General features: G+C 37.5%; 1 protein-coding gene across 3 annotated transcripts in view; it reads right to left on the minus strand.

The window, feature by feature from the left end:
• DCAF10 (DDB1 and CUL4 associated factor 10) overlaps window positions 1-22,424 on the minus strand; it is a 65,797-nt gene that overhangs the window by 21,716 nt on the left and 21,657 nt on the right. For 2 of the 3 annotated variants that reach the window (XM_023203138.3, XM_023203139.1), the window contains exon 3: window positions 4,256-4,453. The exons of the other annotated variant lie outside the window; for it this stretch is intronic. In XM_023203138.3, the coding sequence (XP_023058906.1) occupies window positions 4,256-4,453 (198 nt within the window). The remainder of the gene's footprint in view (window positions 1-4,255; window positions 4,454-22,424) is intronic. 3 annotated transcript variants of the gene reach the window in all.

Below are 22,424 nucleotides of genomic sequence, written 5' to 3' on the forward strand. Positions count from 1 at the left end.
GCACAGGTTGCAATGACTCCATCTTAAAAAAATAAAAAAAATTTACCAATTGGATTTATTTACTTGCTGTAGGTCTATGAGTCTATAGATTTTCTATTTATCTTAAGTCAGTTTCAGTAATTTGTGACTCCCTAGGTGTCTACCTGTTCATCTATGTTGCCTAATTTGTTGCTATAAAGTTGCTCATAGTACTCCTTATTAATCCTTTTAATTTCTGTAAGGTTGGTTATGATGTCTCCTCTCTTTTGTTTTTAATTACGACTGAATGTTGAATCTTATTCCTCATTTGAAACAATCATACAAATTTACCCATTTTATCTGTTAATGGGGATAATTATATTAATACAATTTCTATTGATAAACCATCTTTTCATTCCTTGAGTAAGCCCAACTTGGTCATGATATTTACTATAATGTAGGGTTCAATTTCCTTGCATTTAGAATATTTGTATTTACATTCATATTACAGATTTGCCTTTCTTTTTTTTAATATTATCTTTGTTAACTTCAAGTATCATGGTCATACTAGTTTTATACATGATGTAAGAATTCCCTTTTTCAGTAATCTGATCAGTTTAATAAAATTAGAATGTTCTCTTATTTGCAGTATTTGGTAGAAGTCACCTGTAAAACGGACAGAACTGCTCTTTTATTAGTACTGTAGGTAGGTTTTAATTCATTTTTTCCCTTTCTTTAATGGCTGTGGCAGAGGTGATATTCAGAATATTTAAATAACAAGCACTGCACGAACACTTGCCAGTCAGAATAGATGCAGATGGCTGTGCTGGAACAGGGTCCTGGAATCGCCATATCGTGTAACGGGGGCTTTTGCTACTGAATCATGGGAAGGTTTTGAGGGAGGTATCTCTAGAAGAGGGGCCTGGGTAGTCAGAGGGTGTCAGAGGGTGTCAGAGGGTAACTCAGGGCACTGCCTATTTACAAATTAGTATGGAAGAAGTTCAATCTTTTAACAATGCTTCAGCTGAACCAGTACATATTGGCTAAATATTAGTCCTAGTAATAGTTGTATTTCAGGTTTTCTATTTCTTCCTTTGCCAGTTTTGCTAAGGTGTATTTTTTAGTAAACTGCCTATTTCATCAAAGTTTTCAAGTATATAGGGAATAAAGCTCATCTATCATCTTATTCTATATTGTTGTCTCCTTTTTTGTTGCTGATATTAGTTATTTTTGTCTTTTTTCTCTTGATGAATCTTGCCAGAGAATTGCCTATTCAATTAGCTTTTTTAAAAGAGCAGGCTTTTAAAAATCCTCTATTATATTTTCATTTTTAACATCATCAGTTTTGTGCTTTTACACTTATCATTTCCATACATCTACTTTCATTGGATTTATCCTTTTACTTTTTTCCAGTTTTTTGAGTAAGATGCTTAGTTCATTAGTTTTCAACCTATCTTCAGTATGATTTCTTCTTTGATTCATAAATTATTTAAAAGCGAGTTTATAAGTCTCTAAACATGAGAATTTTTAATTAATAACTAAATGATACTAAGAACAGGGAAAATGGTTTGTGTGATAATAGTTTTTTGGTACCAGCTGAAACCTACTTTGTAGTTCAGTACATGCTCAATTTTTGTACCTATTCTAAGTTTGCTTCAGAGGATATTTTTACTAGTTGTTGGGAGCGGAATTCTAAATATGTGTAATATATCAAGCTTATTAATAATATTTAAATCTTCCATGGCCTTATCCATTTTTCTTTGTTTGTTGTTGTTGTTGTTGTTTAGACAGAATCTCACTCTGTCACCCAGGCTGGCTCACTGCAACCTCCGCCTCCCACGTTCAAGCGATTCTCCTGCCTCAGTCTCCCAAGTAGCTGGGATTACAGGTGTGTGCCACTAGGCCCTGCTAATTTTTGTGTTTTTGTTGTTGTTGTTGTTTTGAGACGGAGTCTCACTCTGTGGCCCAGGCTGGAGTACAGTGGCACAATCTCGGCTCACTGCAACCTCCACCTCTTGGGTTCAAGTGATTCTCCTGCCTCAGCCTCCCAAGTAGCTGGGATCACAGGCGCCAGCCACCACGCCTGGCTAATTTTTGTATTTTTAGTAGAGATGGGGTTTTGCCATGCTGGCCAGGCTGGTCTTGAACTCCTGACCTCAGGTGATCCACCCACCTCAGCCTTCCAAAGTGCTGGGATTACAGGTGTGAGCCACCACACCTGGCCTAATTTTTGTATTCTTCGTAGAGACAGAGTTTCACCATGTTAGCCAGGCTGGTTTCCTGACCTCAGGTGATCCACCCACCTCAGCCTCCCAAAGTGCTGGGATTACAGGCGTGAGCCACCACATCCGGCCCATTTTTGTCTATCTTATCTATTAGTAAATGAGAGAATGCTGTTAATATTTTCCACTGAGATGGAGATTTCTCACTTCTTTCTTGTAATTCTCTCCACTTTTGCTTTTTATATTTTTATGCTATGTTTTTAGGTGCATACAAGCTTTTATATTTTAGTGAAATTAATCTTTTGTTATAGTACCTTTTTATCAATAATGCTTTTTGCCTTAAACTTTATTTTGTCTGCTATTAATGTAGCTACAACTGTTTTGTCTTTGATGTATAATTCTGTTTGTTTTTTCTCATCCTTTTACTTTCAACTTTTCTGGGTATGTTTTAACTGTGTCCCTTACAAAGAAAATACAGCTCTGTTTTATTTTTAATCTAATCTAACACTGTCTATTTTTAACTGGACAGTTTAGTCCATATATGTTTGTCACAATTATTAATATTTGGATTGAAGCTTAGGTTATCTGCCTACCAGTTTTATGCTTTGTGAAATAACAAAAAAAATTTTTCCTGAAATTAAGGAAATTTATTTTATAAGCCAGTTTTCATCATGAACTATACAACTTGGTCTCCTTCCTGTATAATTTTCTCCAACATTTTTAGTTGCAGTATATGACTGGTTTTGTGCTTCTTAACTTATCTTTTCTTTTAAATAATTCTCTTTTTTCCTTCCCTTCTCTGCTTCTATGGGATTCATCATGTTTTATTAGTTTTTTACTCTCTACTAATTTGGAAATTATCATTTATGTTTCTATTCAAATTTTATTTCTAAATTTTAGTAAACAAATTCATTTAGTAGGTATGCTTGTCTTTGTCTAAAGATAACCAATAGTTTTGTCTTCCACTCAAAAGAGTATGGGTAGCTACAAATCTCTAAAAATAGCCCCTCTCTTTTTACATATGACCTCTAAAAAGAATATTCCAAAAATGATGGCCACACACAGTGGCTCATGCCTATAATCCTTGTACTTTGGGAGCTGAGGCAGGAGGATCACTTGAGCCCAGGAGTTCAAGACCAGCCTGGGCAGCATAGAGAGACCCCGTCTCTACAAAAATTAAAAAATTCGGTGGGCATGGTGGCACATGCCTATAGTCCTAGCTACTCAGGAGTCTGAGGCAGGAGGATCACTTAAGCCTAGGAGATCCAGGCTGCAGTGAGCTGTGACTGCACCACTGCACTACAGCCTGGGTGACAATGCAAGACCCTGTCTCAAAACAACAACAAAAACAAATACACACAGAAATGATCATGGTGTGTTTACTGTATTATCATTTCACCATGGCTAGCAAAGCAGGCATGTTTCAATTATTTTTCAAACTTCAACTCTTTAAGTATCAGTTTCTTTAAAAGGAGACATTTTGTTGGAATGTTTCACAACAGAGGCATAACTGGCATTTTAGGTGGGACAACTAGTCCACTCTGCACACTGACCTGTGTACTGCAGGATGTTTAGAAACTCTGGTCCTTGCCGACTAAATGCTAGTAGACAGCTCTCTTCCCCCATAGTGACAACCAAAACTGCCCCATGCTTTATTTCTAAACATTCCCTTTGAGATCAGTACCATTCCAAATGAGAACTACTCTTTTAATGCATGAAAACAAAGAACAAAAATTACAAAATAAATATATGTAGAATTGAAGGAAGAAAAAGTGAGAAACAGTTTAGTTTTGCAGGAGAAATAACAAAAATATTTTTCCTTAAATTCAGGAAACTCTTTTTATATGCCAGTTTTCATCATTAACTATACTACTTGGTCTCCTTCCTGTATCATTTTCTCCTAAAATTTTCAGTTGCAGTATATGAGTAAGTACAATTAACGATATCATCAGTTTTTGGTTGTTTTTCCTAAAGCCAGTTTCTTTCTTGAGGCTAGGACAGAACACTGAATTTGTCCACCATCTTTAAAAAAATGTTTTTGTTCATAATCCTAACATGGTCTCCTATTCACAAACCTGTTAGTGTCCCAAATAATGACATTTCCATCAAATCCTGATGTTACTAAGAGTCTTGTATTAGTATCATATTCGATGTTCTTCACCCAGCTAGTGTGACCATGTAAAGTGCATACTTTGGTGTTCAATTTTCTCAGATCCCATAGTGCTATTGTAGTGTCATCAGAGCAGGTAGCAAACAGCCGGTTATCAAGAAATCTATAAAAGCAGAAAAACAAAACCCTGGTTCATTTAATCTCTTTTTAAAGGAAAATTGATTTGAGAAACAGTCACTATATTACCTAGTCAAGAAAGAAAGAAAAAAAGGACTACACACTCACTATATAAACCCAATGACTCTGATATACTATAAAAAGTATACTTTGCATAATTACAGAGCCAGGATACTATGATTTAATGACAGTCACATTGCAATTGGATCCATTTGCTTTAAATTACTGATTTTTATTTGAAATTGGAAATAGGGGTAAGTGTTTGGAAAACAGTGACAGAAGGGAAAAAAAGAACTTCAGAATCTCTATAGGAAACAAAAATGATGAGAGAGAATTTAATAGGAGATAGAGGAAGTTTTGAAGACTTGATTGCCGAGAGGGACACATTACAGGTAATCAAAATCATGAGAAATATTTGCTCTGCCTTGAACATCTTTTTCTATTTAGAACACATTTACACACAAAAATTGATGTAAAAATTGCCATTTTTAAAAATCTTTTAACTCAAAGGTATTTCCCAAATAATCTTTTAGCAACATTTTATTAGGACCAGTCAAGATTACAAAATAAGACTTAAAATACTATATAATTCACACTTTTTATTATTTTACACTAACTTCTCAATCCTTAGTGAGAATATATTTAATACAAATGCTTAAAAAATAAACTACTATTCACACTTGAATTTTTGTTTAACATTAGGATGCTTTCTGTAATACATGCTGTTATCCTAATCTCTTACCGAAGAAATGAATTCTGGTGCTTCTTCCAAGATAAATTTACATATAATTGTCAGAAATCAACCTCAATATCCACAAATACCATAACGACTCTCCTAAAATTGATCATGGTTTTCAAATACCAGGCGTTTACATAGGTTGTTTCTGCTACCTGAAACAACCTTCCTCCTGCCCCTGGATCTGGCTAATTCTTGCTTTCTTTTTAATACCATCATGTGTCGCTTAATGATGGAATACATTCTGAGAAATGTGTCCTTAGGTGATTTTGTTGTTGTGTGAACATCATAGAATGAACTTACTCAAACCTAGATGGTACACACTGAGGTTATATGGTATATATGGTATGTAGCCTATCACTCATAGGCTACAAATGTGCACAGCATGTTACCGTACTAAATACTGTAGGCAACTGTAACACAATTGTGAGTATTTGTATACTGAAAGATAGAAAAAAATACAGTGAAAGTACTGTATAAAAGATTTAAAATGTTACACCTGTATAGGGCACTTACCATGAATGGAGCTTGCAGGAGTGGAGTTGCTCTGGGTGGGTCAGTGAGTGAGGGGTGAGTCACTGTGAAGGCCTAGGGCATTGCTGTCCATTACTGTAGACATTATAAACACTGTACACTTATGCTACACTAACTTTATTAAAAACTTTTTCTTCAGTAATAACCTTAGATTACTATAACTTTTTTTACTTAATGAATTTTTCATTTTTTAAACTTTTGACTCTTTTGTAATAACAGCTTAAACACAAACACATTGTACAACTGTACAAAACTATGTTCTTTATATCCTTATTTTATAAACTTTTTTCTATTAAAATGTTTACTTTTTAAACTTTTTTGTTAAAAACAAAGACACACATTAGCCTAGCCCTACACAGGGTAAAAATCATCAGTATCACTGTCTTTCACCTCCACATCTTGCCCCACTGGGCAATAACAGGAACAGAGCTGTCATCTCCTGATAACAATGGCTTCTTCTGGAATACCTCCTGAAGAACCTCCCTAAGGCTGTTTTACAGTTTACTTTTTTTTTTTTAAAGTAGGAGTACATTCTAAAATAACAATAAAAAGTATAACACAGTAAGTATTAGGCAATAGGAACTTTTCAGCTCCATTATAATCTTCTGGAACCACTGTTGTATATGATGTCACTCACTTAAATGTTGTTATGTGGCATATAACTATACTCAGCTGTTATCCCCTCCAGGAGGAAGCCTTTCCTATTTAACCAGTCTGGTAGACCTACCAATTCTCTGAGCTCCCAAAGCATTCTGGGAGCTTCTATCATAATACTTAATATTATACTGTTGGTGAAACCCCGTCTCTACTAAAAATACAAAAAATTAGCCGGGCATGGTGGCGAGCGCCTGTAATCCCAACCACTGGGAGGCTGAGGCAGGAGAATGGCGTGAACCCAGGAGGCAGAGCTTGCAGTGAGCCCAGATGGCACCACTGCACTCCTGCCTGGGCAACAGGGCGAGACTCCGTCTCAAAAAAAAAAAAAAAAAATTATATTGTAAGGAACAACTTTACTATAAACTCCTTGAAGGCAGAAGGAACCTGTCTGCCTCGGGTCATGGTTAGATCTGCAGTATACAATACACATGGTGCCAGACACATACGCACTCAACAAATACTTATAAAATAAATGAAAGAGGAGTTCACTGCCTAGCAGAAAAGACAATGTAACTACATAATTACACAAAATAATTGTGTGGAATAAGCAAAGAGGGTGGTTGGGAAAGATTTCATGATGTTATCATTTGAACTGAATAAAAGATGAGCAGGAACTCCCTAAGTGGCCGGGGGTAAGCAAAGGTACACAGGCATGTAAGCGGATGGTGCCCTCTGAGAAGCAGTGTTAGGAATGCTGTGTATAGGAAAGTAGAGATGACTAGGGAGTACATTATGGATTTATTCTATGGTGATTCCCAGTAACTATTTTTTAATTATAAAAATACATTTCTTGGCCAGGCGTGGTTGCTCATGCCTATAATCCCAAAACTTCGGAAGGCCAAGATGGATGGATCCCTTGAGCTCAGGAGTTTGAGACGAGCCTGGGTAACATGACGAAACCCCATCTCTTATTTTAAAAATAACAATAACAAAAAACATTTCTATTGAAAATATTTTTAATGAAAAAAAAATCCATCACCAAAAATAACCAGTTTATTGATGTTTAGCTTAATTTCTATGTTTTAAACCTAATATTATCTCAAAAACATATTGCCATGTTATTAAAGATTTATTGGCAAAATCGTTTTTAATGGCTGAATACTGTTCACTGTATGAAGAAACTGAAATCTTTTTTCTTTAAAAATTTTTTTTTTTAGAGACAGAGTCATGCTCTATCCCCCAGGTGCTCACTGCAACCTCTACCTCCTGGATTCAAGTGATTCTCATGCCTCAGCTTCCAGAGTAGCTGGGATTACAGGCACCCACCACGACGCCCGGCTAATTTTTGTATTTTTAGTAGAGACGGGTTTCGTCAGGTTGGCCAGGCTGGTCACGAATTCCTGACCTCAGGTGATCCACCTGCCTCAGCCTCCCAAAGTGCTGGGATTACAGGCGTGAGCTACCGTGCCCGGCTTCTTTTTAAAATGAATATGCAATTTTTGGGTATTTGGATTGCTTACAATTTTTTACTACTAAAAAACACTAAGATGAGCATACTTACAGCCAAATATTAATCACATCCCTATTTATGTCTCTAAGTATATTCCCAGAAAAACATATTGCTAAGTAAAATGGGATTTGTTTGTAATGTAAGTTTTTTTAAATATAGCCAAATTGTCCTCCAGAAAAACATACCAATATGAGTTCCATCAGCAGTTAGGAGAGTGTCCACTTTCCCAAATCCTTGCCACATAGGTCTTTAAAAAAACTTTCTCCTAAGTGCTAGGAAAAAATATCATCTTGTTTTAAGTTGAAACTTTTATTTTTAGTAAAGTTGAAACTTTTTCACATTTATTAGAAAGATATATTTCTTTGCTGTTCATGTTCCTTGCTGATTTTACAACTGCAGTATTATTTTAATTACTGTGTTGTAAAAAAAAACTTTAAAGATAATATATCAGTTTTTCAAATATTGTGCATTGTATATATTTTCCACATTTTTTTTTTTTTTTTTTTGAGACGGAGTCTCGCTCTGTCACCCGGGCTGGAGTGCTGTGGCCAGATCTCAGCTCACTGCAAGCTCCGCCTCCCGGGTTCACGCCATTCTCCTGCCTCAGCCTCCCGGGTAGCTGGGACTACAGGCGCCGCCACCTCGCCCGGCTAGTTTTTTGTAGTTTTTAGTAGAGACGGGGTTTCACCTTGTTAGCCAGGATGGTCTCGATCTCCTGACCTCGTGATCCGCCCGTCTCGGCCTCCCAAAGTGCTGGGATTACAGGCTTGAGCCACCGCGCCCGGCCACATATTTCTTTTATATGGTTTACGTTTTCTCACCATATCAAAATTTTAATTTTTTTTTTTTCTTGAGACAAGGTCTTGCTGTTGCCCAGGCTGGAGTGCAGTGATGATTATGGCTCACCACAGCCTTGACCTCCCAGACTCAAGCAACCCTCCTTGTCTCAGTCTCCTGAGTAGCTGGGACTATGGGCACACGCCACCATGCCCAGCTAATCAAAATTTTAATTCTTATATTGTCAAGTCCATTTTTCCCTTATAGGTTTACCCTTACTGATAATGTGTTGTTGTTGTTGTTGTTTTGAGACTGAGTTTAGCTGCTGTTGCCCAGGCTGAAGTGCAATGGCGTGATCTCAGCTCACTGCAATCTCCGCCTCCCGGGTTCAAGCGATTCTCCTGCTTGAGCCTCCTGAGTAGCCGAGATTACTGGCGCCCGCCACCACGCCCAGGTAATCTTTTTTTGCGGGGGCGGAGTCTCACTCTTGTCTCCCAGGCTGGAGTGCAGTGGCGCGATCTCGGCTCGCTGCAACCTCCACCTTCCGGGTTCATGCCATTCTCCTGCTTCAGCCTCCCAAGTAGCTGAGATTACAGGCGCCCGCCATCACGCCCGGCTAATTTTTGTATTTTCAGTAGAGACGGGGTTTCACCATTTTGGCCAGGCTAGTCTCAAACTTCGGGCATCAAATGATCTATCTCCCTGCCTCAGCCTCCCAAAGTGCTGGGATTACAGGAATGAGCCACCACGCCTGGTTCCTGCTAATTTTCTTTACATTTTTAGTAGAGACAGGGTTTCAACATGTTGGCCAAGCTGGTTTTGAACTCCTGACCTCAACTGATCTGCCCCTTCGACCTCCCAAAGTGCTAGGATTACAGGTGTGAACCACTGCGCCGAGCCCTGATGATGCTTTCTAAAGTAAAACTAGTTAAATGACTTCCATACTTGACAGAAATTACCTGACTGAGACTGGACACAGTGGCTCACACCCATAATCCCAGCACTTTGGGAGGCGGAGGCCAGCTGATCACTTGAATTCAAGAGTTTTGAGACCAGCCTGGGCAACATAGTGAGAACTCATCTCTACGAAAAATACAAAAATTAGCCAGGTGTGGTGGCACGCGCCTATAGTCCCATCTGCTCAGGAGGCTGAGGCAAGAGAATCGCTTGAGCTAGGGAGGCAGAGGTTGCAGTGAGTCGAGATAGCACCACTGCACTCCATCCTGGGCGACATGAGTGAAACGCTGTCTCCAAAAAAAAAAAAAAAAATTACATGATTGAGAAAAATACATGCAAAAAATATTTTCTAAAAGACTACTGGAAAGTTAAAGTTTTAAAATAAATTGAGCATACTCATACTTTTGAAAAGTTTTTTAAAAATAACAAAGATATTTTATTCAGTCTACAGAAAATACTTAATGCACGGATGGATTTAAAACCCCAGTGGGGTTATGTTGCTGCAGGCCACAGTGGTCTGAGAGTCTTAAGGAAGAGAGATTATTAGAATGAGAGTTTCAGAAAGGTCTCTGAACTGGCTAGATTTCCAGACTGTTGGACTTTCATAAAAAATAAAAAGGGGGACTAGCATTTTAATTTTTGTTAATAAGGTCATTTAAAAAATGATAATTGTTGCATGAAAGGATATTTTAATACCAAAAGTATAGAAAAATATAAAGTTGGAATAAAAGCGAATAATTTTGAAATGAATAAGTTTAATGAGAAATTTAATACTTTGACTTTAATTGGCTCATTTTCACCTCAAAATATTACTTGTTAAAAACTTTGATATTGGAAGTTGCTGTTTAGTAAAATATAAATTTTAAAAAACGATGGCTGGGCACAGTGGCTCACGCCTGTAATTCCAGCACTTTGGGAGGCCAAGAAGAGTGGATCTCCTGAGCTCGAGTTTGAGACTAGACTGGGCAACATGATGTAACCCGTCTCTACTAAAAATACAAAAACTAGCCAGGTGTGATGATGCATGCCTGTAATATCAGCTACTTGGGAGGCTGACGCAGGAGAATCGCTTGAGCTGGCGGGGCGGAGGCTGCAGTGAGCCAAGATCGTGCCACTGCACTCCAGCCTGGGCAGCAAAGCAAACAAAAAAAACTTTGGTATTGGAAAATCACTGATAAAGAGAAAAAAAAATGTAGAATATTAAGAATGTACACTAGGAGATAAATTAAAGCATCCAGAACAATTTTTATCCCAAAATCAACAGATGCAAAGAATGTAGCATTAGACAAATCCTTGGATATGTGGGCCTCGTCCTCTCAAAATAAAACTTGGCCTAGCTTACTAAGTTAATAATTGTAAAATATTTATAACTCCACAGACCCCAATAAATAGAAGACAACCCTTCAAACACACTGAAATCTATGTCTCTGAATCACAGAACTCCAAATGTCCCCATCAAACCCCAACATACATGACTGTAACAACTATGGGTAAGATGATATCTGGACAAATTCAAGGTCTTCATTGTTAGAGGATATGGTAAAGAATAAAAGAAACTGAAAGTGAATTCTATTAAAACAGGTACCAACATTTCATTGTATAAATGAAAGTGTTGTTGAGTCTATATCTTAAAAAAATATTAAACAAAAACTCATGAAAATAAACATTTCCCTGTTTATTTAACTACAGATGATCCCCAACTTATAATTGTTCAACTAACAATTTTTTGACTTTATGATGTTTATCTGGGTATTAAATGCATTTTGACTTCCAGCTGGGAGATAATCCCATCAGAAGTTGAAGAGCATCTGCATATGCAAATTCTCAGAACAAGAATAAATTAAATGTTTGGCATTTTTTACATAATCTTCCCAATGAAATTATGATAGCAGAATATGACATCCTTACTTCATATTTGAATTTGTAGTATCATCAAAAAGAGGGTCACTGCAGCTCACGCCTGTAGTCCCAACACTTCGGGAGGCTGAGCCAGGTGGATTGCTTGAGGTCAGGAGTTCAAGACCAGCCCCGGCAGCATAGAGAAACCCTGTCTCTACAAAAGATTAGCCAAGCCTGTAGTCCCAGCTATTGAGAGGCTGAGGCAGGAGAACTGCTTGAGCCCAGGAGGCAGAAGTTGCACTGAGCCATGATCGTGCCACTGCACACCAGCCTAGCCTGGGTAACAGAGCAAGACCCTGTCTCAAAACAAAACAAAACCCAAAACAGAGAGTCATTTCTATATAAACATTTAAGGGCCTCATCAATTTTCCCAAGGGCCTTTTTCCTTAGTCCTGTGAGATATTCACATAATGCTTTGAGGTCTCTATCGTGTCATAATTGATGTCATTTTCTTTTATCAAATTGATCACTACTCTAACTCTATGATATCATTATCTGCCAGTGATTTTATATTACTTGACTAGTTCTCTAACATAATTTTCAGGGTTTTGCAAAATTCTACATCCTTCGTAAGATAAGAAATTTCATGTTCCCACTGACGCAGCCCTACATTTGCATTATATAGTTTGACATTTAACAATAAGCAGCAAACCAACAAAGACAGTGGGAGGGAGAAATAGATCCTGGGATATATTTAAATGGGTATTAATTTTTTTTTTGAGACGGAGTCTCGCTCTTGTTGCCCAGGCTGGCGTGCAATGGCATGATCTCAGCTCACTGCAGCCTCCACCTCCTGGGTTCAAGCGATTCTCCTGCCTCAGCCTCCTGAGTAGCTGGGATTACAGGCGTCCACCACCATGCCCTGCTAATTTTTGTATTTTTAGTAGAGATGGGCTTTCAACATGTTGGCCAGCATGGTCTCGAACTCCTGACTTCAGGTGATCTGCCCACCTTGGCCTCAAAGTGCTGGAATTACAGACGTGAGCTACCTAAATGGGTACTAATTATTATTTTTTTTTTCAGATGGAGTTTTGCTCTTGTTGCCCAGGCTGGAGTGCAATGGCGCGATCTCGGCTCACTGCAATCTCCACCTCCCTGGTTCAAGCGATTCTCCTGCCTCAGCCTCCTGAGTAGCTGGGATTACAGGCACCCGCCACCATGCCTGGCTAAATGGGTACTAATTTTTTAAATGTAATATCACTAAATAAATATTCTTATGATGACTTCAGGGCTTCTCCCTGCAACTTCATAATTGGGGGGACATATATATATATTTTTTTTTTTTTTTTTTTTTTTTTTGAGATGGAGTCTCACTCTGTCGCCCAGGCTGGAGTGTAGTGGCATGATCTTGGTTGGGTCACTGCAACCTCCACCTCCCGGGTTCAAGCAATTATCTGCCTCAGCCTCCCGAGTAGCTGGGATTACAGGTGCCCGCCACCAGACCCGGTTAATGATTATTAAATGAGCTCTGAATCCATATACAGATCCCTCAGGAATGAGAAGTAAGCCTGTATAATGGCTTAAGTATTTAAATTATAGACTTTTCCCACTACTTTCCCAAAATATGAACAGAAAATATTCTCCATAACTATCAATGTTTTTATTTTTTTATTTTACAAGATAATAAGCAAACCACAAAACTAAGAAATGAACTAGAAGATATTACCAAGTACGTACAAAATGACTATCTAGAACCAAACCAGAAAATGCATGCCCGTATCTCTGAACAATACAGTGAGGTGATCTAATGGAACTGAGTATGAATTCCAGCTCTACCACTTACTATATCTAAGAACTTGGGCAAATCTCTTTATTTGAGTTATAGTTTCTTTATTCCTTAAATAACTACAATATCTGTCTCACAGAGGGATACTGTAAGGATTAAGTAATGTATAAAAAGTGCTTCACAGACGGTTTGACACATAGAAAGCATTCAAACAATGGAAGTTAGTATTATTAATAAATAATGCACATTTAAGCTCATGCACCGAAGACTCTTCAGATTCTCACTCAAAACTCTTTTTTTTTTTTTTTTTTTTTCCTGAGACAGAGTCTTGCTCTATTGCCCAGGCTGGAGTGCAGTGTCGCGATCTTGGTTCACTGCAACCTCTGCCTCCTGGGTTCAAGCGAGTCTCCTGCCTCCTGAGTAACTGGGACTACAGGCATGTGCCACCACGCCCAGCTAATTTTTGTATTTTTAGTAGAGACTGGGTTTCACCATGTTAGCCAGGCTGGTCTGGAACTCCTGACCTCAGGCAATCTGCCCACCTCGGCCTCCCAAAATGCTGGGATTACAGGCGTGAGCCACTGCACCCAGCCAAAACTCTTAAGTTATGTATACTTGTAAACGAGCTTCAAAATTGATTTCTCTAATCAACAGATCAGAAGAAGCAGATTCAAATTTGTAGGTATGAGTTGCTATGGCAGGCACACTGGCAGCAGCAAATGAAGGCTAACATTGATAAAGAATACATTCTAATAGCAGATTAGTCAAAGGTCGTTTTGAGTAAAGGCAAACAACTTTGCACAAGTCTTATCTTTCTGAGATAAGAAATTTTTAAATTATAAAATATTAGCAACATAGAGAAAACTATGAAAAATGTAACAAACATCTGGGATACCACTCAGCTTTATCAATTTTAACATTTTATCTTTCACATATTTTTGAACATTACAAACACAGTTGAAGTGCCTTGTATATCCCTCCCCAATCCCTTCCCTTCTCTTCCTCCCCAGGGGGAACCACTATCCAAAATTTGTTGTTATTCTGATATAAATTTTTAATACCATGAATTCATATGTATATAACCATAAACACTTTATAGTATTGTTTTGCATTCAGTTTTTTCTCTGTAAATGTTGAATAAGCACCCACCATATGCTAGGTACAATTCTAGATGCTGGAATAGAGCACAGAACAAATACATGCCCTCACCAAGCTTATGTTTGTAATGTTTTCAAATTTTATGTAAATGGTATCACACTATAAAGCTCATTCTACATTTTTTTCTTTTCTACTTCAACTTTAAATTTCTGAGATGTGTAGCAGATGCTGATGCTTTTAGTTCATTTATCTTAACTGATGTATAGTATTTCATTGTATAAATACACCAGAATCTATCTATTAATTTCCTCTTGATAGATATTCAAGTTGTTTCCAACTTCTCTCTATTACAAACAATGCTATAATGAATCTTCTTTATACACCTCCATGTCCACATTTGCATTAATTTCTTTCTTCTTCTTATTTATTCTTTTTTTAAGAGACAGGGTCTTGCTCTGTCACCCAGATTGGAATGCAGTGGTGCAATCATGGCTCCCTAAAGCCTCGAACTCCTGGGCTCAAGCAATCCTCCTAAGCTTTCCAAGTAGTTGGGACTACAGGCACATGCAACCACATCTGGCTAATTTTTAAATTTTTTGTAGAGACGGAGTCTCACTATGTTCCCCAGGCTGGCCTTGAACTCCTGCCCTCCAGTGATTCTCCCACCTCAGCCTCCCAAAATGCTTGGATTACAGGTATGAGCCACCATGCCCAGCCTGCATTAATTATTTAAAAAAACATTAATCTTCAACTCTATCATATATGGCTAAACTGCCCTTCAAAATAATGTTACAAATTTATACTTCATCAGTAATATCTAAGAGTGCCTATTTCTCAACATTTTGCTGCCAAGAGAAATAACAAGTATTTTTCTGCCAATTCTTGGTATTTATTGTTATTTTTATTTGCACATCCATAATAAATAAACTTGAACATCTTTCTGTAGTTATTGTTCATTATAGTTTTTTATTTTTTATTTTTTTTGAGACAGAGTTTTGCTCTTGTTGCCCAGGGTGGAGTGCAATGCAGCGCTGTCTCGGCTCACTGTAACCTCCGCTTCCTGGGTTCAAGCGATTCTCCTGCCTCAGCCTCCCGAGTAGCTGGGACTACAGGCATTCACCACTATGCCTGGCTAATTTTTGTATTTTTAGTAGAGACGGGGTTTCTCCATGTTGGTCAGGCTGATCTCGAACTCCCAACCTCAGGTGAACCGCCCACCTTGGCCTCCCAAAGTGCTGGGATTACAGGCGTGAGCCACCGTGCCCGGCCTGTTCATTGTAGTTTATCTTACGTAATTCTCTGCTGCTTTTGCTAAAAGATAATAAATATTATTATCTTATATACTAATACTTTTTTGGTTATGTACATTGAAAGTACCTTCTCCCACCAATTATAGCCTATCTTCTCACATTGTTATGATGCATTTGGTTACAATGAAGTTTAAAACTTTTATGCAGTTGAACTGATCAATCCTTAATGATTTATGCTTTTTGTATCTAAAAAACATCCTTTCTTACACTTAGAACACAAGTATAATCTATACTTTCTCCTAAAACTTTAAAGGTTTGCTTTTATAATTAGATCTTTAATATAACTGGAAGTTATTTTCACTTATGGTGTGAAGTAGAGATCTAATTTTATTCTATTTTTTCATATATATAGCCAAACCTCTTTTCCATTTCCACCCCCCACTGATTCATAATGCCCCTGCTATCATATACAACATTTTTATAGATACATAGGTCTGTTTCTGGGATACTCCACTATCACTTAATCTACTCCTGTTTTAAGACTACATACTGTAGGCATGCACCACCATGCCTGGCTCTTGCTGTTCTATATAAGTTTTAAAATCAAATTTTATGAAAAACTCTGTTGGTGTTTTAACTAAAACTACACTGAATTTATAGAATAATTTGGGGAGAATCAACTTCTTTATGATACTGACTTTTTGCCTCCAGAAAAGATTTGAATTTGTTTGGTTTCCTTTTTTTTTTTTTTTTTTTTTTTCTTTTTTTCTGAGAGGGGGTTTTGCTATTTTGCTCAGGCTGGCCATGAACTCCTGGGCTGAGTCTTGGCCTCCCAAGTATCTGGGACTACAGGTGTGTGCTACTGCACCTGGCAGACTTACATTTGCTTTTATAGGTACATGACAGCGCTTCCAACCTGAATCCAATTGAAAATTGTTGGCTGGAGATTTTGAACCATACAGTAGTGTGAATTTGGGTCCCACACATTCATGAGTGCTGGATTGTGGTTAGATATTCAGAGGAGGGCCAGGCACAGTGGCTCATGCCTGTAATTCCAGCACTTAGGGAGGCTGAGGTGGGAGGATCACTTGAGGTCAGCAGTGTCAGGCCAGCCTGGGCAACACAGCAAGACCCTATCTCTACAAAAAGAAAAGGTATTGTGGTATTTGGGTGTATGTTTTATTTGCATAAATGATCATGATAGTGTATTACATATTTTGCTTCTTACTATTTCTTCTCTCTAAAAAACTACTAGGTTCTGAAACCTCATACATGTGGCACAGGCATATCTAATCTGGGTTCCCATTACCTGGCGTCATGTGCCACATTTCACCTGTGCATTCTCTCATTGATGGTGGACACTCAGCTGGCTCCAGTGCTCTCCCACATACATACACCACACCAAACAACCTCAAACCTGTGGGCTCTTGTGGATCCTGTGAGAATGTCTCTGGACTGTATACTAAGTAGCGTAACTGCTGGGTCATAGCATTAGTAGCCCCAGATCCTTCCAGAAAGGCGGTAGCATCCACACCCCATCAGCCATCATGATACAGAACCCATCCATGCCAACATTTGGCTTATCCAGCTTTTAAATTTTTGCAGTCCAATAGGTGTAAAGTGGCATTTTGTTCTAATTCTCATTTGTGTGATTACTAATAACTTTAAGCTTCTCTTTACATGCATAATAGCTGTAGGGGTTTCCTTTCTATCAATTGTTCGTCCATATCCTTTGCCCATTTTTCAACTGGGGTTGCCCTCCTGATTTTTATTTGCAGGAATCTTTTGTATATTCTGGGTATTAGTCCCTTGTCAGCTTTTAACATTGAAATACCTTTTCTCATTTGTTCAGCTATGCATTAACTCTGTTCATATTGCCTTTTTTTTTTTTTAAGAAATATTCCACTTTTTAAAACTTTTTTCTTTTTCTTTTTATTTTTTTTAAGACGGAGTCTTGCTCTGTCACTCAGGCTGGTGTGCAGTGACACGATCTCAGCTCACTATAGCCGCCACCTTCTGGGTTCCAGCGATTTTCCTGCCTCAGCCTCCGGGTAGCTGAGACTACAGGCACTCACCACCAAGTCCGGCTTTTTTTTTTTTTGTATTTTTGTAGACACGAGGTTTCAACAGTGAAAGGAGTTTGAGATGGCCAGGCTGATCTCAAACTCCTGACTTCAGGTGATCCACCTGCCTCTGCCTCCCAAAGTGCTAGGATTACAGGCATGAGCCACTGTGTCCAGCCACTTTTTAAAATTTTTAAGTTCAGGGGTACATGTGTAGGTTTGTTATATAGCTAAACTTGTATCATAGAGGTTTGCTGTACAGATTATTTTGTCACTCAGGTATTAAGCCTATAGTACTCATTAGTTATTTTACCTGATCCTCTCCCTCCTCCCACCCTCCACTCTCTGGAAGGCCCCAGTGTCTGTTGTTCCCCTCTGTGTGTCCATGTTTTCTCATCATCTGGCTCCTACTTCTAAGTAAGAACATGCAGTATTTGGCTTTCTGTTCCTGCATTAGTTTGCTAAAGATAATGGCCTCCAGCTTTACCCATGTTCCTGCAAAGGACATAATCTCATTCTTTTTTACAGTTGCTTAGTATTCCATGGTGTATATGTACCACATTTTCTTTATCCGGTTTGCCATTGATGGGCATTTAGGTTGATTCCATGTCTTTGCTATTGTGAATACTGCTGCAATGAACATATGCATGCATGTGTCTTTATTCCTTTGGATATATACCCAGTAATGGGACTGCTGGGTCGAATGGTAGTTGTTTTTAGGTCTTTGAGGAACCAACACACTATTTTCCACGATGGTTGAACTAATTTACACTCTCACCAACAGTGTATAAGTGTTCCTTTTTCTCCGTAAGCTCGCCAACATCTGTATTTTTTTTTTTTTGACTTTTTAATAACAGCCATTTGTTCAGGATATTTTTAAATCTTCTACTGCCTAATTTTTATCTGCTTGATTTATCAGTTTTGGACAGAACTGTATTAAAATATCTCACTATAATTGTAGACTTCTAATTCTTTATAATTCTATTTTTGCTTTGTGTATTTTAAGGCTATATTTAAGATGCATTCAAGTTCATAATTATTTTATCTTCTTGGTAGACTTTTCCTTTTATTAATGTGTACTGTTTCATTTTATCTTTATTAAAGGCCTTGGTCTTTCATCTGTCTGATATTGACAATTTCTCTCAGTTTTCTTTTCCCATTTCTCAGTGGTTTTATTTTTGGTATTGCTAAACATCTATTGATAGATCAACAGATAAATCATTTTGTTTTTTATTCAAATTGTTGACTCTTAATAAAGACAATAATCTATTTATATGACTTTGAACTACTCATATATTTGGAACTTTTCCTACTTCTTGTTTTCTGTATTCTATTTATCATCCTTTTTCTTTACTTAATTTTTTTTTTACTTTTTTAAACTCTCCTGTCTTTTACTGAAGTGATTAAGTTTCCAGTATTCTCTTTTGCCCTTCTGCAGCTTTGAGAGCGATAATGGTTTGTATTTCCATTATTTTAGTTAAATCTTTTCAGTTTTTTCATCAGATATATTTAATTATACAGTTTTCTAGAAGAGTCTGAATTACTTACTATTTTTATCTTCCTCTCGAACATGAAGAGGGCCTTAACATATTATACCTTTCCACTTAACAAAACTCTCCTATGCATACAACCTATTTGTTGTTACTGTCTAGAACCACACTGTCCAATTTGGTAATGTAGCCATTACCTGCATCTGCTTTTGAGTCCTTGATAGGCAGGCAGTCTGAATTAAGATGTGCTCTAATGACTGGGTGCAGTGCCTGACGCCTATAATCCCAGCACTTTGGGAGGCTGAGGCAGGTGGATCATTTGAGGTCATGAGTTCAACACCAGCCTGGTCAACGTGGTAAAACCCCATCTCTACTAAAAATACAAAAATTAGCTGAGTGTGGTGGCACATGCCTGTAATCCCAGCTACTAGGGAGGCTGAGGCAGGTGTACCATTTGAGGTCAGGAATTCGAGACCAGCCTGGCCAACGTGGTGAAACCCCATCTCTACTAAAAATACAAAAATAAGCTGAGTGTGGTGGCACATGCCTGTAATCCCAGCTACCCGGGAGGCTGAGACATGAGAATTGCTTCAGTGCAGGAGACAGAGGTTGCAGTGAGCTGAGATCATGTCACTGCACTCTAGCCTGGGCAACATAGCGAGACTCTGTCTCAAAAAAAAAAAAAGAAAGATGTGCTCTAAGTATAAAATACAAACTAGATTTTGGATTTTGAAGACTTAGCATGAAAAAAATGAAAGTAAAATAGCTCAATTTTTATATTGATTACATGTTGAAATGATAGTATTTTGGACATACTGGGTTAAATAAATTATTAAAAATAATTTCACCTCTTTTTTCTTTTCTAATGTGACTACCATAAAATTAAAAATTACATATGTGACCAGCATTACATTTTTATTGGATAGTGCTAATCTAGAGTTTTAGTTTTTATTTTGTTTTACATGTACCCCCCCCAAAAAAACTCGTAAATTATTTTCTTTATGTTAATAACAATTAACATTTTACCTAATAAAAATTCTTTAGTCTGGATTAACAGTTTCCCTGGACATAACATGGTACTGAACATTATTTTGCCTTCATACTGAAGATATTAATATTACTCCATTTCCTCCTGATATCAACTATTGCTAATGAAAAACCTGTTTCTGTAACTATTGTACTTCTGTGGGTATCTGGCTTCTAACTTTGGTGGCTTCTAAGATTTTCTCTTGATTTTTGGTATTCTAGAGTTTCACCACAACCTGTCTAGATGTGGATTCATGTTTATTTAAACTGCTTACACTATAAAGTTTGCTTTTGATTTGATGTCTCAGGCCCTTCAGTGCTAAAAATTCTCAGCCATTGTTATCTTCAAAAATTAGTTTTCTACCAATATTTTTCTATAACTCTATATACATTGTAATCTCTCAATTAATCCTGTCTTTCAACTACTTTTTCATATTCTAACCTTTTTTATGTGTTCTGTGTGAATTTTTAGTGCTATATTCTAACTCATTAATTAATTTATCAGTGGTGTAAAAGGTAAAGTTCATCCCATCTACTGAGTTTTTTATATACCAGCTACATAATTTTTCTTTCTTTTTATAAAGATAAGAGTCTTGCACTGTCTCACCTAGCCTGACAGCAGTGGTGCAATCATAGCTCACTGCAGCCTTGAACTCCTGGGCTTAAGTGATCCTCCTGCCTCAGTCTCTCAAGCTGCTGGGATTACAGGTGCAAGACACCAAGCCCAGCTTAACTTTTTTTTTTTATAATTTTATTTTTCCATAAGTTATTGGAATACAGGTGGTATTTGGTTACATGAGTAAGTTCTTTAGTGGGGATTTGTGAGACCCTGGTGCACCCATCACCCAAGCAGTATACACTGCACCATATCTGTTGTCTTTTATATTTTGCCCAACCCCCCACTCTTCCCCTCAAGTCCCCAAAGTCTATTGTATCATTCTTATGCTTTTATGTCCTCATAGCTTAGGTCCCACTTATCAGTGGAAACCTGTGATGTTTGGTTTTTCATTTCTGAGTTACTTCACTTAAAATAATAGTCTCCAGTCTCATCCAGGTCATTCATTGCAAATGCTGTTAACTCATTCCTTTTTATGGCTGAGTAGTATTCCACCATGTATATATATACCACAGTTTCTTTATCCACTCATTGATTAACGGGCATTTGGGTTGGTTCTATGATTTTGCTATTGTGACTTGTGCTGTTATAAACATGTGTGTATAAGGAACTTTTTCAAATAATGCCTTCTTTTCCTCTGGGTAGATACCCAGGAGTGAAATTGCTGGATCAAATGGTAGTTTTACTTTTAGTTCTTTAAGGAATCTCCCCACTGTTTTCCATAGTGGCTGTACTAGTTTACATTCCCACCAGCATTGTAGAAGTGTTCCCTGATCACTGCATCCCCACCAACATCTACTGTTTTTTGATTCTTTGATTATGGCCATTCTCACAGGAGTAAGGTGGTATCGCGTTGTGGTTTTGATTTGCATATCCCTGATCATTAGTGATGTTGAACATGTTTTCCTATGCTTGTTGGCCATATGAAGAATTCTTCTTCTAAGAAATGTCTGTTCATTTCCTTAGCCCACTTTTTGATGGGATTCATTGTTTTTTTTTCTTACTCATTTGAGTTTGTTGTAGATTCTGGATATTAGTCCTTTGTCAGATGTATAGATTGTGAAGATTTTCTCCCACTCTGTGGATTGTCTGTTTACTTTGACAACTGTTCCTTTCGCCATGCAAAAGCTCTTTAGTTTAATTAGGTCCCAGTTATTTATCTTTATTTTTATTGCAATTGCTTTTGGGGTTTTGGTCATGAAATCCTTGCCTAAGCCAATGTCTAGAAGGGTTTTTTCAATGTTATCTTCTAGAATTTTTATAGTTTCAGGTCTTAGGTTTAAGTCCTTAATCCATCTTGAGTTGATTTTTGTATGAAGTGAGAGATGAGAATCCAGTTACATTCTCCTACTTGTGGCTAGCCAGTTATCCCAGCACCATTTGTTGAAAAGGGTGTCCTTTCCCCACTTTATGTTTTTGTTTGCTTTGTCGAAGATCAGTTAGCTGTAAATATTTGGGTTTATTTCTGGGCAGCCTGACATTTTTAATTTCTAAGAGTTCTAGCTAGTTCTTTACTACATTGACTTTTTCTTGTTCAATCTCTTTTGTTTGTTTCAGTCTTTAAGCTTTCTTTAATTGGAAAGTATCTCTTAATTTATTTCTCTGAGCATCCTAAAAAGGCTTAAAAGTTTCTCCCAATCATTGGAATACCATGCAGCTGTTAATAAGAATAAGGTAA

This window comes from Piliocolobus tephrosceles, chromosome 14, assembly GCF_002776525.5.
Source record: "Piliocolobus tephrosceles isolate RC106 chromosome 14, ASM277652v3, whole genome shotgun sequence".
Lineage (NCBI taxonomy): Eukaryota > Metazoa > Chordata > Mammalia > Primates > Cercopithecidae > Piliocolobus > Piliocolobus tephrosceles.